At 44.9% G+C, this 16,748-nt stretch overlaps 6 protein-coding genes across 6 annotated transcripts; 2 read left to right on the top strand and 4 right to left on the bottom strand.

Annotated features, from left to right (window-relative positions):
• Positions 1–2,092: 2,092 nt before the first annotated feature.
• Positions 2,093–3,839, top strand: LOC125396245 (histone H2B type 1-C/E/F/G/I). The gene has a single exon (XM_085699298.2). The coding sequence runs from the start codon at positions 2,101–2,103 to the stop codon at positions 2,479–2,481; it is 381 nt and encodes a 126-aa protein (XP_085555424.1). The 5' UTR covers positions 2,093–2,100; the 3' UTR covers positions 2,482–3,839.
• A 2,149-nt stretch (positions 3,840–5,988) lies between these two features.
• LOC125396246 (histone H4) lies at positions 5,989–6,396 on the bottom strand. The gene has a single exon (XM_048428091.3). The coding sequence runs from the start codon at positions 6,378–6,380 to the stop codon at positions 6,069–6,071; it is 312 nt and encodes a 103-aa protein (XP_048284048.1). The 5' UTR covers positions 6,381–6,396; the 3' UTR covers positions 5,989–6,068.
• Positions 6,397–9,469: 3,073 nt separating this feature from the next.
• LOC146891996 (histone H3.1) lies at positions 9,470–11,700 on the bottom strand. Its single transcript, XM_087896466.1, has one exon. The coding sequence runs from the start codon at positions 11,308–11,310 to the stop codon at positions 10,900–10,902; it is 411 nt and encodes a 136-aa protein (XP_087752592.1). The 5' UTR covers positions 11,311–11,700; the 3' UTR covers positions 9,470–10,899.
• Positions 11,701–11,736: 36 nt separating this feature from the next.
• On the bottom strand, positions 11,737–12,850 carry LOC148119846 (histone H2A type 1-E). The gene has a single exon (XM_087896467.1). It carries the CDS (start codon positions 12,687–12,689, stop codon positions 12,297–12,299), a length of 393 nt encoding a protein of 130 aa, XP_087752593.1. The 5' UTR covers positions 12,690–12,850; the 3' UTR covers positions 11,737–12,296.
• Positions 12,851–12,992: 142 nt separating this feature from the next.
• LOC148119844 (histone H2A type 1-E-like) lies at positions 12,993–16,180 on the top strand. The gene is made up of 2 exons (XM_087896469.1): positions 12,993–13,105; positions 15,175–16,180. Exons 1-2 carry the CDS (start codon positions 13,009–13,011, stop codon positions 15,576–15,578), a joined length of 501 nt encoding a protein of 166 aa, XP_087752595.1. The 5' UTR covers positions 12,993–13,008; the 3' UTR covers positions 15,579–16,180.
• On the bottom strand, positions 14,504–14,921 carry LOC148119845 (histone H2B type 1-C/E/F/G/I). Its single transcript, XM_087896468.1, has one exon. It carries the CDS (start codon positions 14,897–14,899, stop codon positions 14,519–14,521), a length of 381 nt encoding a protein of 126 aa, XP_087752594.1. The 5' UTR covers positions 14,900–14,921; the 3' UTR covers positions 14,504–14,518.
• Positions 16,181–16,748: the final 568 nt, after the last annotated feature.

The following is a 16,748-nucleotide window of genomic DNA, read 5'->3' as shown; positions in this document are numbered from 1 at the left end:
CCAGAAACCACTCTTCTGCCTTCAAGAACTCCTGAGGGTCGGTGCTCAGAGCAGCTGTTGGCACTCAGATCAGGGGAAAACAAGTTGTTTACAAGAAATTCGGGATCTGGAAGTTCAGGGCTCCCAACAAAGCATCACTAGCCTTTTTTCTACCATCTATCTATTTTAACCTAGAACTCAGACATCCTCCTACCTCTGCCTCCCAAGTGCTAATATCAAAGGCATGTACCACTATGCCTAGCTTTTAAATTTGTTTTTCCAGACAGGGTTTCAAAGTATAGCCTTTGCTGTCCTGGAACCCAATAGACGAGGCTGACCTCAAATTTAGAGATTCCCCCTACCTCTGCCTCCTGAGTGCTGGGATTAAAGGTGTGTGCCACCATAGCCAGGCTAGATTCTTCTTTTAATGATTTAACTAAATTAAAATGTTAGTTCTGATGTTTATTGGGGAAACTGCTGTTCCTTCTTTGAGTTCTTAGTCTCATTAATACAAGAATTTAAAAACAGGTTCAGAAGGTCAAGGTCAGTTGTATTAGCGTTTGAAAAACAAACTGTAAATGCAAGCAATAGGAAAACCCGAGTAGTCTTGAGGAGAGGAAGAAAAAAAACATACTGTGAGTTACCCATGGAGGTCAGGAACTGAATGGTCATGAAAACTGGTCAGGTTGGCTGAGCAACACACCAAAGTTTAGAGGACACTGAAAGACTTTGGGGCACCTTAGCATTACTGCACCCCCCCTTCCTGGGGACCAGAGGACCCTGGTAACCAACCGCGCGTGCACTGGAGCTTTGAATACTTTCCATCCCCTCTGTAGTTTTTCTTCAATAGACCCAGACCTTGGAACTGGGGTGAGACGTCCTGCAGATAACCTGCAAGTGTTCCTCCTTGTTTAACCAACCCAGTCGCCGCCATAGCATTGATCAATTAGAGTTAGCTGACCATTCAATGAACTAGTCAAAATAGTTGACAAATGATTTCTGGACTCTCCCTTTTGATTCTGTACAACCCTCTCCCTGATTTTGTGGGGTTTTTTCCTTTTAAAAGAGCCTGTAATCAACAAAGGAGGGGTTCTTCTCCTCTACAGCCGGAGGGACCTCTGCCGCCACAGCAGAATAAAAATTCCTCTTGCTATTGCATCAACCGTGCCGAGAGTGTCTCCTCCTTGGTGGGGCTTTAGGGCCCAACAGACACTAAATCCTAGACTCAGGGAAACTACATCCTGTGTCTCAGGGCAAAGAACTGTACCAGGGTCATGTGGTTGAAAAATGAATAGAGACAATAAAGGAAAATCTCCCCAGTGGATAATGGACTACAGGGCTAGGGAGAAGTTCCCAGAAAGCATCTGGCCACCTGATGGACAGCCTGCCTTTTACTTTGGCATATCGCGGGCTTTTTGCTTGTTTTGTTTTGTTTTGTTTGTATTGGCGTCCATGTCTGTTCCCAGATGCTATGATAAAGGATGTCTAGCCTTCCTCTGCGATCTGTCTTCTTTCATATGTTAATCTAGATGGTTCCATCCTATTCAGCTCCTGACACACGATCTTCCAATTCGGCTATTCAATGTATTGTTTTCCAACAGGATTTCTTATTCCCGTATCGCTCTACCGTTTGTCTTCAGTAGGATTTACTCTCAACCGTTTACTTTCACTCTGAGTTTTGCTTTCTGGGTACTAAACTGTACTGCCTTGGGAACCTTGGGAACCTGAGGGTAGTGTATGGATCTCTGTTCTTTTCTCTTTCACTGGACCGAAACCGGAAGTGGAAAAATACAGACCTTTTCAACGGTTTGATATTGAATTGGAAGCGAGCTTTAACTTCTAGAATTTTAAAGTAAAATAAATTCTTCTTTTTTAAAAAAAATCTAATCTAAAACGTTTAGAAGGAAATGAATTTGATGTAGAGTTAAGAAGCATAAACGCTCGAAAGGTTGTTACAAAATTCGGGTTTAACCAATGGGAGAGTAAATCGGCCTCTGTAACAGCTAACCAATCAGATAGGGTGAGAGTAAGTCTTAATTTGCATAAAACTCCCTACAAATATACAAACAACGTGTTCTCAGGCTTCACTTTCTTTTTCTTTGCATAGAAAGAGATCTCAAGATGCCTGAGCCCGCTAAATCCGCGCCCGCCCCGAAGAAGGGCTCTAAGAAAGCCGTGACCAAGGCGCAGAAGAAGGACGGCAAGAAGCGCAAGCGCAGCCGCAAGGAGAGCTACTCGGTGTACGTGTACAAGGTGCTGAAACAGGTCCACCCCGACACCGGCATCTCTTCCAAGGCCATGGGCATCATGAACTCGTTCGTCAACGACATCTTCGAGCGCATCGCGGGCGAGGCGTCGCGCCTGGCGCACTACAACAAGCGCTCGACCATCACGTCCCGGGAGATCCAGACGGCCGTGCGCCTGCTGCTGCCCGGGGAGCTGGCCAAGCACGCCGTGTCCGAAGGCACCAAGGCCGTCACCAAGTACACCAGCTCCAAGTGAGCGCGCCTATCTCACTCTTAACCCAAAGGCTCTTTTCAGAGCCACACAACTGTTCACAATTTAGAGCTACGCACGACCCCCTCTTTAAGCTAGTCTCCCATCTTTAAGCCTACCGGCTTAAAGGCAGAGTCTTAAATAGGCATTCCTGCATTTCTATGGATCAGTTTGGCCTCTGCACTCTGAAGCTACTCATGACTGCTTCCTGCATTTATAGAGAGTATTGGAACAATGAGTTTAGAACGACCGTTCTCAGCACCTTGTGCTATGTGAACGTTAGGTTAGTGTCTGCCGGAGAGGAAGGGACTGCGGAGCGACCTGACCGAACGCCCATATTTCCAAACTTTTAGGTATTGAAATTAACACTGTCACTGGAAGGCAGAGTGAAAAACCGTGGGTTTACCACCTGGTTTAGCTAAACTACATGAATCCACTTTTCTCCTAATGTTCAAAACAAGCTTGTTAGTTCGGTGCCTGTTAAGCGGCTCTTGGTGACGCTCAGGTCGCCATTTTCCGTGGCGCCGCCCTGGTTAGAGACAGCTCGCCGAAAGCGAAAGTGCCCGAAGCACCTGCGCCCGCTTTTATCACTTCTAAATCGTTCGGCGCCCCCACCGCCTCCGAAGAACAGGCCTGGAGCTTTTGCATTTTAAGCTTTTACATATGAATTGGGTTGTGGGAGAAGCGCGACAACAACATATCCATTTAAAAAAGAAAAAACTGGTTTGTTTACTTTTCCAATTACAGAAAATGGTGGAAAGGCTTTGTAAAACTAAGGAAAATCGAGTTCGCAGATCTGAAAGCATTTCATTTTCTTCTTTTTCCTAACTGCTATGTGTCTTTTAAACAGCAAGAAAATTTTTAAACCCTTTCCTGACTTGTTTTGGAAATGAGATCTGGGGGAAAAAAAAAAATTCCTAGCATTCGTAATGTGGCCAGGATCTGGAGTCAACAGATTATAAATTTAGCAATTTTGGATCTATATGTCCTAGCAGGGAGGGACCCTGACCCAATGTGAGGGAAAAAATATAAAGTAGGATATCAGGGTGCTGGGAATGGAACTAAATCCCTGTTCTAGTGAGCTACAGTCATGTCTCCTTTCTCAGGCCCGACAAGTACCTTTATCCGACCTCCCTAGGAATTTTTTAAAAGTGAGTAAATACAAACCAGGCGGTAGGCCTTTAATCCCAGCCCTCGGGAGGCAGAGGCAGGCGGATATCTGAGTTCCAGACCAGCCTGGTCTACAAGACCAGCCAGGACAGACTACAAAGCTACAGAGAAACCTTGTCTCGAAAAAAAAAAAAAAAAGGAAAAAAAAAAAGAGTTATTTTAAAGTACCAAAATTGCAACTGTAGCAACTGTAATCCAGGAGGCCGCTGTGCGTGTAAAGTCATTTGTCACCATGCCTGAAGACCCGTGTTCTGTGCACTAGACCCACAGGGCACTCCGGTTAAAAAAAAAAAGCCCTGTATCCTACATGACAAGCAGGGCACGCAGATAAACGTTTGGGTTGTTTTTTTTTTTTTTTTCACTTAAAAAAAAATTGCAGTGATTGTGACTTTAGAAACAAGGCTGAAACTTCCTGGTGAATTATTTGCTTAAATGTCCATGTTAATATCTTCTTTGTTTAACTTTCTTTTCTTTGTAACGAGATCTCAGTCTTGTAGCCCTGCTATCCTGGAGCGGCTAGGAAGCACAAACTAATCACAAACTCTCAGCAATCCTCCAACTCACCGTTTCTAAACGCGGATTTATGGGTGGAGGCCACCACACCTGGTAGTGTTTGTTTGTTCCTGTTTGGCTTTTTTGTTTCTTTTTTGTTATGTTTGTTTTTGAGATATAGACTGAAACTCACAGACCAAGCTGTCCCGGGTCCTCCTGTCGCCTCTGCCTGCTGAGTCCTGGGATTAGAGTGTACCTCCGTACCTGTTCTGTTCAGATTTAAAGCATTCCTGACTGAACCTGTCAAGAGCCTTCTTCAGTCCCTCACTGACCTTAAACCAGAATCGCCGGGGAGTAGTGCTCTGCACATAGACCCCACCGATCATTCCGTGGAATGTCAGAAGATTCTTCGCAGGATGTTGTTGTTTAGGTTTGGTTTTGTTTTTTTTAATCTTTTCCTACTCTTTGAAATCCCCGTGACTCCCTTCAGTCTCTGAACTTTGCAGATTTTTTCTAGGCCTAACTGGGCTACTTAGCAATAAATAAGAGAACATAATAAAAATAAATAAATAAGAGAACATAACAAAAAATCTTGACTGCAGGGCAGTGAGAACCTACTGAAAGACACACTGAGGACGCCAATACCCAAGATTCCTGTTATCTTCAGGGTCTGGGACTTTTTTTCAAAAGTTCCCAAAAGGAAGTGTTGGCAGGACAGCTGAATAAATCTAGTGAGCCTGATCATCTGAGTTTCATCCCTGGAATCACTGTAAAGGTGATAAATACACACACACACACACACACACACACACACACACACACAATAAAAGAATTAAGTACTGAGGGGACACTGATGTTCTCTCTCTGGTGATATTTTGGAAACATCTGATTTGCGGATGAAAGTTAATCAAGTCCTGAACCATGTATACTGTTACTTGAGGGGCAGATGTAAGATTTATATGTCAAACTTTACATATTTTAAAGACTAAGAAATTAGGAAAGATTCTAAACAGGGAACTAACAAGGTTCAGTTCTTCAAGTTTCCAAGACTGAACTGATTAGAGGATTTGGTTTAGTTTTTGAGACCAACTAGCATCTATACCTCACTGGCCCTGAACAGAGAATGGCCTTGACTTTTGACTAGTCTCCACCTCCTGGATGCTAACAGCACAGAATAAGCCACCAGGCCTGCTTCCATAGAGCACTGGAGATGGAATACTAAGCCAAGCTAACACTATGCCTTGAGCTCCATTGCCACGGCCCACCACACTCTCCCCTGGTATTCGTGCGCTCCCGGGAAACTATAAAATAAAATATACTCATACATGTAAAACAAATACATACACAGGACTATTACGGAGGAAGGATGGCATCCTATGCAAGAGAATAGAATCTCTGGCCTAGGTGGAAATCTAACAACTCCTGGGACCAAACTTAGGTAGTTTCACCTTAAACCATGCTAGAGACACATGGGATATTTTTTCCTACACTGAGATGCTTTACTCTTCATTCCCAAACTTCACATCCTAGCACAATCCCTTCGAGGTGGGCAGCCACTTCCTCAAACTCAAATTTTTACCTTTTAAAGTCTTCTGAAACTTTGGATCGGTGAGCCCATCGTGCATGCCTGGTGACTGAGATCAGATCACCCTGGAACTGGGGTTAGAGGTCTTTGAAAGACACCGTGTGGCTGCTGAGAACAAAACCTGAGTCCTCAAGGTTACTACACGGCTATCTCCCAGCTTTTACTAGCTAAATTGTTGGCTCAAAATGTTGGTCCTACAAAAGCAAAACACAAAACGAAAAAAAAAAAAAAACCTTGGACTTTTAAAGCAAACAGAACGCGAGAAATTGATTACGCCCTTTTAAGTGAAAAGGTGGGTGGCCCTGAAAAGGGCCTTTTGTGAGGAATAGGCTAGATAGGCGATTGTTTAACCTCCGAAGCCGTAGAGGGTGCGGCCCTGGCGCTTGAGCGCGTAGACCACGTCCATGGCGGTGACGGTCTTGCGCTTGGCGTGCTCCGTGTAGGTGACCGCGTCGCGAATCACGTTCTCCAGGAACACCTTCAGCACCCCGCGGGTCTCCTCGTAGATGAGGCCGGAGATGCGCTTGACTCCGCCACGGCGGGCCAGGCGGCGGATGGCGGGCTTGGTGATGCCCTGGATGTTGTCGCGCAGGACCTTGCGATGGCGTTTGGCGCCACCTTTGCCCAGACCCTTCCCGCCTTTGCCACGACCAGACATTGTGAAGCTCAAGCTGTAAGCTTAGAGCACAATGACCGCAACCAGCCCGCTTCTTAGCTTTTATAATACCAAGGCGGACCTGTTTGAAAACCTCAAGAGCAGGGGCGGAAACCACTGTCAGTTACGGCCCTTCTGTGCGTTTGTCCAATGAAAGGCTGGAGGCGGGACCTGAGCCAAGAGTTAAAATTTAACACATTGTATTACGTAGGTCTATACAATTCGTTCAGCCTTCAGTAGGGATAACCACATGTATTAGCAACAAATAAGTTTGGCATTTGTTGCTCATTGCACTAAATAGGAAGTAATACATTATTAGTCCTCCATGTCACCGTGGTTCTCAACCGGTGGGTTGCCACCCCGATCGTGTATGACATATTTACATCGGATCTTAACATCGTTACCGTTATGAAAAAACAGCAAAAATAATTCTACGGTTAAGGGTTCATCATAACATGGGGAACTGCATTAAAGGGTCTCGGTATTAAAAAAGTTGAGAACCACTGTGTCTACGTTTTAAGTACACTTTTAAGAACACATGTATTGTTTCATGTTCGAAGACTTTGTACTGACTTAGGTATGCCTAGGAATCTGAGCAATGTTCTTTAGCATGCAGACTGACCGAGGGGAAGTAAAAGCTCAGATCGTTACAGAACTAACTAGCAGTCTAAAAGATTAAAAGATGTATACTGGATATTCAATCCCACGGGTGTGAATCTTCTACTTGATTTACACACAGAAATTAGGGGATCTGGAAATGAGAATCGTGGGGCAGTTTTCTCTATTCTTTATTTCGCCTTCATTGACTCAGAATTTCCTGTATGTATGTTTTAATCAACAAACATTGCATGCTTGTTGAGATGAAAATCATGTTACTAATAATGATTTATTGGAAATGTGTAAGAGTCTGCGAATGAATGATTCTACTATTTTTGTCCTTCAATTATTCTTACAGGATTTTTTGAACAGAAATAGTAAAACTAGCTTTCAGACCTCCTAGGAGTAGACTTGAAACATTATACAGATTAAATCAAGTGTATATCTTTAATAATGCAGAGATGTCTGTAAGGACATGGGGTGAATAACTTCTGTGTATAAATAGATACTCCTTAATCAGCTCTGAAGTTCAAGATAGACAGGAGAGTGCCAGAGACCCTGCCCTTACTGCCCCAGGAGACTGAGTCTCTGTCCATTCTTCCACTCTGCTTGGTGAGGTTTGAAAGATTGTTATCCTCCAGGCCAGGCTAGCCTCCAGTTTGCTATAGCGGAGGCTGGCCTCAAATGCCTGATCCTCCTGTATGTACCTGCTGAGTTCTGAGATTACTGTCACGTGCTGCCATGCTGGGCCCTCTTGCATGTTATCCTAATTTTATACTCACTTTTATTGATCTTATGAGTATATGGATCTCTTCATTTCTGATCTTTGATAAGTGATGCTCTTTCTTCTGTATGAGGACAGAACTGTTTAAATCTACCAAACATAGAGAGACTACAGGAAATGTCATATCATTTCTTTTTTTGTTTTGTTTTTAAATGTACCAGGTGCGGTGGCACATGCCTTTTGTTGTTTGGTTTTATTTTTTAAGATTTGTTTACGCCTGGTCTACAAGAGCTAGTTCCAGGACAGGCTCCAAAACTACAGAGAAACCCTGTCTCAAAAAAACAAAAAAAAAAAAGATCATTACACCAGATCTCATTACAGAAAGGTGTGAGCCATCATGTGGTTGCTGGGAATTGAACTCAGGGCCTCCAGAAGAGTAGTCAGTGCTCTTAACCTCCGCACCATCTCTCCAACCCCCTTTCCTTTTCTTATAAACAGGATTATCATACCTAGGAACCATGAACAATGGATTGTTTACATAGGTCAACACAAGGGTGTTTCCCAAAGGATTCCACAATTTTGTATCCAGGAGCAAAGAGTTGAGCAGATCCACACATTTGGGGCAAAAGCAGAAACAGTTTACTAAGATAAGTATACATGCATGGAAGAAGCAGACCAGAGCAAAAAAACAAAACCGGTGCAGTCACTCAAAAGGCCTGCTATACAAAGAGCGGGTGTGGAACTCATCCATAGCTCTGGGGTCATCTGCAGACGTGGCTTTTCTCACTGTGCTGTTACAGTTTCCAGCTTCCTACATTGCGTGTCTCATTAGTATCCCAAATCAAGGCCGTAGTGTGTTTTTAGGGACCCTTAACACTCTATAAAGTGCCCCTTCTCCTTCAAGAGTGACAGATGTGGTGAGGACTGAAAGATATTTTCCAAACATCCTCAGTGCCAACTTGAGGTTTGTTGTTTGGGTTTCATTTATTCGTATGCTAATTTCTCAGCTTTGGGCCAAGGTCATCTCAACATCTCTCTCTCTCTCTCTCTCTCTCTCTCTCTCTCTCTCTCTCTCTCTCTCTACCATATCTCTAGTCCCAAAACAACTACAGTTCCTAGAAAACCTAAATAATGACAGGTGGATTCAGTGAAAATTCACCAGATGTGACAGATTGCATCTGGTGACAAAAGAAAGTCAACAAAAAGCCATTAAAATGATTGTTCTTGTCCAATAGAATTTTCATAACAAAAGAAGTAAGGGGTATCTGTTATTATAATGATTTGTGGAATTAATGAAAAAGCTTGCTTTTTAAAATACAAAGCATGACCTATTCCTCCTTCCAACTTTGATGGAGGAGGGGGTGCCTGGACTCATTGCGGCTAAATTGACCATGGCTGACTGATATCTATGGGATGCCTGCTTGTATCTAAATAGAAACAGTGGAGGAGGAATGGATGCAGCGCAGGAGGAGCTGTGGGACTGGGAAAAGGGGAGGGAAGGCTAAGTTTGGCTTTAGAAAGGAAGGGGGGAAAAACACAAATAATCATTCAATAGAGAAAAAAATACAAAGCTCATAGAAAACCCAAATAGCTGTTTGGGGTCTGAAAATCCTAAAACATGCTTTTGACTGGAGAGCCCACAATTAAAAGCACAAGCAGAATTTTTTTAAAACAATAAGTGTCCTCTTGGTTCTGTGGAAGCCTCATGACCTTGATAAAGGCTCTATTAGTTTGCTTTCTATTGTTATGATAAAACAAAGGCCCAAACCAATTTGTGGAGGAAAGGGGTTATTTGACTTACAAATCCCCAGCACAGTCCATCATTGAGAGACATCAGAGCAGGAATTTTGAGACAGAAACAGAATCAGAGATCATGGAGGAACGCTGCTTCTTGGCTTGCTCAGCCTAAGCCCATGATTGTTTGGCCCGGGCATAGAAGCACCTAGCTGCGCTGTCCCACATCAATTATTAATCAAGAAAATGTCCTACAGACTTGCATGCAAGCCATTCTGATGGCTTTTAATTTTTATTTGTTTAGTTGTTGTTGATACTGTTGTTGTTTTGTTTGTTATTCTGTTAGCATGCTGGCCCAAAACTCATAGAGATCCGCCGGCCTCTGCCTCCTGAGTTTGATGAAGGTATTTCTTTGGATGAGCTTCCTTCTCTCCACAAGTGACCTTTGTTTGGGTAAGGCTGAACAAAAATATCCAAAGAACTGTTTAACACTTGAGAAATAGAACATGAGGCTTTCAATATCAAAACTGCATCAATCCAGAATAAAAGCCAGTGTTCTTCCTTAGAATTTTCACTCCTTTGAATTCTCTATTGTTTTTATTTTTAATTATGCATAATTATGTGTCTGTCATTGTTAATGTGCACGAGAGTACAGGTGCCACAGGGTCCCCCAGGAGTGGGAACGAAAGGCAACTGGAGATGAACTGACGGGAAAGCAAACCAGAGTCCTCTGCCAGAGCAGAGTGCAGTCTAACAAAGCCATCTCTCTCTCTACCCTTTCTTTGGAGACAAGATAAATACCCCAGACAAGGGCTAGAATTCATTTTGCATCCCAAGTTGGTCTCCAACTTTAAATTTCCCTGCCTCACAGGAGTGGCCAGAATGCGTCTCTTTGCTAACACTATTGTCATTAGCCCGAATTATAACCCTTTTCAGAATTGTAACACTGTTCTAGGAAGGACTGCAGAGTCATAATGCAAGGATCTGGGCGCCTATCTGAAAGCGGGGGGCGGGGGGGGGCCTAATTCTTGATGTGCGCACTTCGGACTGCCAGCTCATGCTTCCCTCCAGGGAATATTTCAAGAAATGTGGCCGCTTTTAGCCACGGCGGAAAGGAACCAGAGCTAGAATACAGAATTGGGACGGGTGCGTAAATTTGGAGTATATGGGATTAACAACCAAGGAGTCCTGACGACTTTGCTCCAAAGTCTATACTAAACTTAAAACTAAACTTAAAAGACCAAGAAACTGAAGCACAAAGGAGTAAAAACAACGCCAAATGTTAAAAAATATGCAAAGTATAAGAGATTGAGAGGTCCAAAAATCTAACCCTTTAGAGGCCTTAGGAATGTCCAATCATATGTTACCAGCTGATAATGGAGGTACGCTCTTTTACAGAAAATGTTGGTGGCTCTGAAAAGAGCCGTTGGGTTCAGCCGGTGGGATCGGCTTTTCATTCACTGGCCTTTAGGCCCTCTCCCCGCGGATGCGGCGGGCCAGCTGGATGTCCTTGGGCATGATGGTGACGCGCTTGGCGTGGATGGCGCACAGGTTGGTGTCCTCAAACAGACCCACCAGGTAGGCCTCGCAGGCCTCCTGCAGAGCCATAACGGCCGAGCTCTGGAAGCGCAGGTCGGTCTTGAAGTCCTGCGCGATCTCGCGCACCAGCCGCTGGAACGGCAGCTTGCGGATCAGCAGCTCGGTCGACTTCTGGTAGCGCCGGATCTCGCGCAGCGCCACGGTGCCGGGCCGGTAGCGGTGGGGCTTCTTCACGCCGCCGGTGGCCGGGGCGCTCTTGCGAGCGGCCTTGGTGGCCAGCTGCTTGCGCGGGGCCTTGCCGCCGGTGGACTTGCGAGCGGTCTGCTTGGTACGAGCCATAGTTTACACAAAGCAAATGAAATTTGGGCAAAGCCTAATGCACTGTTGCCGGAGTACATATATATAAGGCGAGCGAGCCCCGTTCTCATTGGACCACACAGGAAAATTAGCACTGGAACCTTATTGGTAGCTCTGTTCACATCGCTGTGCAGGACCCGCCCTGTTCATTTTAATATGTTTCCTTGATTGGTTTTCCACTTTAAATCAATACTGTTCGTTTACCGTGCACAGAAAAACAATACCCAGTTTCCTTCAGTCATTATTACTTATTAGGATATACATTCTTTGCCTCCTAACATTTTTTGAAGGAGTTGGCCCGAAACGTTATTTTTGGAAAGGCACCGGCTGTGAGTAATTGATCAAGTAATTTGATAGGTTTTTTTCCTTCTACGGAAAGAAAACATTCACATTAAAATCAAAACTTAATTGAACTTTGAGGGTTTTTATGTCATTGCTAAGGCTTTTTTTCAATTCCATATGAACATTCACAGTGAAGCACTAGTTTCAAACTTGATTTTTCACAGTGAAGCACTAATTTCAAACTTGATTTTTAACTTGAATAAATGAGCACTTTTCCATAAAACAATTAAGGGGAAGGATTCCAAAGTTGTATAAACAGGATGTGAAAAACAAAAGGTTCACTCTGGACACAGAATGCTGCATAAGTTCCAGTTGAAGTTTGAAATTGTAAAAAGGAATATAAATTCATAACTGTTATAATACTCAGTACAACTATGAATCTTGGTATCCATTCAGTATGAAGTGTACAAGGGAAGACCTCAAAAATTTTCAGGACACTTCAAGGCAAAAGGCATCAATGTGGAATTTGCATTATGCTTGGAGTTGGGATCTCATCTCATACGCTTTAAGAAGGGAACGCTATCGTTTGACTGAAATGACAGTAGAAAAGCTCTCTTAGTGAGAAAGTGGGTGGCTCTGAAAAGAGCCTTTGTGTCTATTGCAAAGATCAATGCGAAAAGATGGTCTTATTTCCCCTTGGCCTTGTGGTGGCTCTCGGTCTTCTTGGGCAGCAGCACCGCCTGGATGTTGGGCAGGACGCCGCCCTGCGCGATGGTCACGCGGCCCAGCAGCTTGTTGAGCTCCTCGTCGTTGCGGATGGCCAGCTGCAGGTGGCGCGGGATGATGCGCGTCTTCTTGTTGTCGCGGGCCGCGTTGCCAGCCAGCTCCAGGATCTCGGCCGTCAGGTACTCCAGCACGGCCGCCAGGTACACCGGGGCGCCGGCGCCCACCCGCTCCGCGTAGTTGCCCTTGCGGAGGAGGCGGTGGACGCGGCCCACGGGGAACTGCAGGCCGGCCCGGGAGGAGCGGGTCTTGGCCTTGGCGCGAGCCTTGCCGCCCTGCTTGCCGCGTCCAGACATTATAGAAAGAATAAATTACACTTACAAGGCAAAGAGGCCTTTTGAAAACCTAAGTACGGGTTTCTAGTGACAAGGTACTTATACTAGAGGCTGGAAGTGAAAATGTAAAATATGATTGGTTAAAATCATCTTATTCACGATAACCAATAAGAGAGGAGATATAATGCGACCTAATTTACATAAAACTGTCACTCACTAGTTTTCAAATCATAGTTGCCTAATCTTGAAGCGCTCATTTGCATACAAGGTCTATAAATGGCCAACCACTAGACCTCTACCACATCGATCTCTTTCAGATTTTGTGTTAGGTTTTGTTACAATGCCTGAGCCAGCGAAGTCGGCGCCCGCCCCGAAGAAGGGCTCCAAGAAGGCCGTGACCAAGGCCCAGAAGAAGGACGGCAAGAAGCGCAAGCGCAGCCGCAAGGAGAGCTACTCGGTGTACGTGTACAAGGTGCTGAAGCAGGTCCACCCCGACACCGGCATCTCCTCCAAGGCCATGGGCATCATGAACTCGTTCGTCAACGACATCTTCGAGCGCATCGCGGGCGAGGCGTCGCGCCTGGCGCACTACAACAAGCGCTCGACCATCACGTCCCGGGAGATCCAGACGGCCGTGCGCCTGCTGCTGCCCGGGGAGCTGGCCAAGCACGCCGTGTCCGAGGGCACCAAGGCCGTCACCAAGTACACCAGCTCCAAGTGAGCGCACCTATCGCGCTCTTAATCCAAAGGCTCTTTTCAGAGCCACCAATTTTATCATTTGGAGTGGTTGTAATACTTGATTTCTACTCCTCTTAAGGGATGGCACGGTTTTACGTAAGTAGATCTTTTTAAATCAAAACGTACCTGAAGTACTACTTAGCATTAACTACAGGTAATAATTCTACAGCATCACAGCGATCGAGAATTTAGTTCTAATACTTTAATCTGGTGTTCAGGGCATGCATGTGAAGTTTCCAGGCTCAAAAGTAATGCCCTGTGTTTAAATACACTAATGGCCACTAACACAATTATTGTCCCGTTAATGCTAATGTAATTCTAAAACTACTAATTAAATACGTGTGTGGCTTTGGTAGCACGTCATATACTATATAAATCACTGAATCTGAAGTAGGAACGTCCATGTTTAATTTTGCGAAGAATTTCATCAGTCTCGCTAAGGGTATGTCTGAAAAGATGCTTTTTTTTATCCTGAAGGTAGGAGCTACATTCCTTGCATGGTAGTTCCTCCCCACCATCCTCATTCGCAATATGAGATTCTGAAAGCTGAATTTCTAGTTCCTAATTTCTGTTGAATTTCAGGAAGTTGTACTTCCAAAGGTAGACTAGATACTAAAACAACCTGTTTTGTGTCTATGTCTTATCAACTGGCAATAAACATAGCTACAGACTTAATATAAAGCTCCAGGATAGTAATAATTCCAAATTACATTTCCCTTCTCAGAGGGTATATAATGTATGTTTGTGTATCAGTTTTCAATGTGTGCTGTGTGTGTATACCTTTACATGGTTGAGCGCATGTGTGCGTACTATAGCTGCAGTTTTTAGTTTTTTGATACAGTGTAACAGTCCTAATTGCTTTTAGAAAAGACTGGCTTCTGCCTCTCACAGCGAGTGGTAGGATAAAACATTCTACCTATCTACTTGAAATTTTATAAGCCAAGGTTAATTGGGATAAAGACCTGGTATATTTCCCTTCTCTGAATGTCAAAGATTTATACTTGTCATTCAATTTTTGCAAACTTATTGTAGTGCGACCATAGCTCTCTCTTTGAGAAGGTGGGTGGCTCTGAAAAGAGCCTTTGGGTTTGTTATGAGTGAGATAGGCGCGCTCACTTGGAGCTGGTATACTTGGTGACGGCCTTGGTGCCCTCGGACACGGCGTGCTTGGCCAGCTCCCCGGGCAGCAGCAGGCGCACGGCCGTCTGGATCTCCCGAGACGTGATGGTCGAGCGCTTGTTGTAGTGCGCCAGGCGCGACGCCTCCCCCGCGATGCGCTCGAAGATGTCGTTGACGAACGAGTTCATGATGCCCATGGCCTTGGAGGAGATGCCGGTGTCGGGGTGGACCTGCTTCAGCACCTTGTACACGTACACCGAGTAGCTCTCCTTGCGGCTGCGCTTGCGCTTCTTGCCGTCCTTCTTCTGGGCCTTGGTCACGGCCTTCTTGGAGCCCTTCTTCGGGGCGGGCGCCGACTTCGCTGGCTCAGGCATGATGCTCAAAAGCTCGTCTCCAAACTAAAGTAAAGCACTGACACAGTCCTCCATTTATTTATAAGACTTATATGCAAATATGGTACGAAATGTGACAAGTTCTCATTGGTACATGGTAGGGGAAGCTGCCTTTTATGCAAAATATGCCCTCTGAGTCTGAATTGTAATTGGCTGATTCTTTTATATTACTTTAGCCAATGAGTACCGCAAATTACAATCTACCCTGCAAGTATAACTTACACATCTTCAAAGACAATTTCATATTGCATTTGTAGTCTTTCTAAGAATGTCTGGACGCGGCAAGCAGGGCGGCAAGGCTCGCGCCAAGGCCAAGACCCGCTCCTCCCGGGCCGGCCTGCAGTTCCCCGTGGGCCGCGTCCACCGCCTCCTCCGCAAGGGCAACTACGCGGAGCGGGTGGGCGCCGGCGCCCCGGTGTACCTGGCGGCCGTGCTGGAGTACCTGACGGCCGAGATCCTGGAGCTGGCTGGCAACGCGGCCCGCGACAACAAGAAGACGCGCATCATCCCGCGCCACCTGCAGCTGGCCATCCGCAACGACGAGGAGCTCAACAAGCTGCTGGGCCGCGTGACCATCGCGCAGGGCGGCGTCCTGCCCAACATCCAGGCGGTGCTGCTGCCCAAGAAGACCGAGAGCCACCACAAGGCCAAGGGGAAATAAGACCATCTTTTCGCATTGATCTTTGCAATAGACACAAAGGCTCTTTTCAGAGCCACCTACTTTCTCCAGTGAAAGTGCTGAAATACTATCAGTAGCATGAAGAAACTTCAATTTCTTACCTAATGAGGGTTTGTGATTTTTCTCAAAGTTGGTAAAGCCTGCAGAAATGGCATATCTTTTGTCTATGAGCAAAAGAACCGTAAAATGCGTTTCTGTGAAATGCTTTTAGGAAAGATCCCCTTAAAACACTTTTGAATTGTGATAATTTGACAAGGTAGTTAATACTTTAGGCATATAATGTGCTCTTGAAGTTCTTAGTATAATTAAACCAAAAATATAAAAAGATTAAAGCCCTACTAAAAATTTAAGGGGGGTTGCTTCTTGGAAGTTTTCTGTTTTTGTATTGTTGGGACAGGGCCTTACCATGTTCTGTCTGTCCTAGAACTCACTTTATAAATAGATCATGTTTTCTCTGAACTCCCTGCTGCTGATTGAAGATGTGGACCACTTTGTGAGGCCAATGGAGGGTTTGGGGTTTTCTTAATCCAGAAAAAGTTAAGGACTCAAAGCCGGTCTTAATAAAAACTAAAGTGGTCTTAGAATTTTGTTTTAATTATTCAGTCTTGAATAATTCTATTTCATTAGTTTTGAAAGTTGGTTAATTCGAAGACTGGGACTGAATAATGGTAAGCATTAAAAGTATGGTTAGAGATGACACAGTACTGCCCAGCTGCTACTCTCTTTAATACTCATTGCTTTATTTTATATTTATTTACGTGAAAGTGTGTGTGCGCGCGCGCCACGTGTTTGGCACCCTCACGGGCTGGAAGGAGTTTTCAGATGCCCTGGTGTTATTGTGTTAGAGTTACATGGTCCTGTGAACTGGAATCCAATTCAGGTCCTCTGGAGGAGCAGCAAGTGCTCTTAACCGCTAGAGCCATCTCTACAGCACCAAATCTATTTTATGTATTCATCCATTCGATCATACATTGATAGTATCATTGCAGACCTGGCTGCCCTGGAACTTACCTTGCAGTCCTAATCAGCTTCAAATCCACAGCAATCCTCCTAGTTCAACCGACTTTGTTCTGGGAATACAGGCATGAGTCGCCTTGCCCAGCTGAGGGCTAAATATCCTGACAGGGCCAGAGGTGTGACTGAAGTGGTTTC

This window comes from Myodes glareolus, chromosome 14 (assembly GCF_982192425.1).
Source record: "Myodes glareolus chromosome 14, mMyoGla1.1, whole genome shotgun sequence".
NCBI classification, from domain to species: domain Eukaryota; kingdom Metazoa; phylum Chordata; class Mammalia; order Rodentia; family Cricetidae; genus Myodes; species Myodes glareolus.
This window is presented reverse-complemented; position numbering and strand designations above follow the sequence as displayed.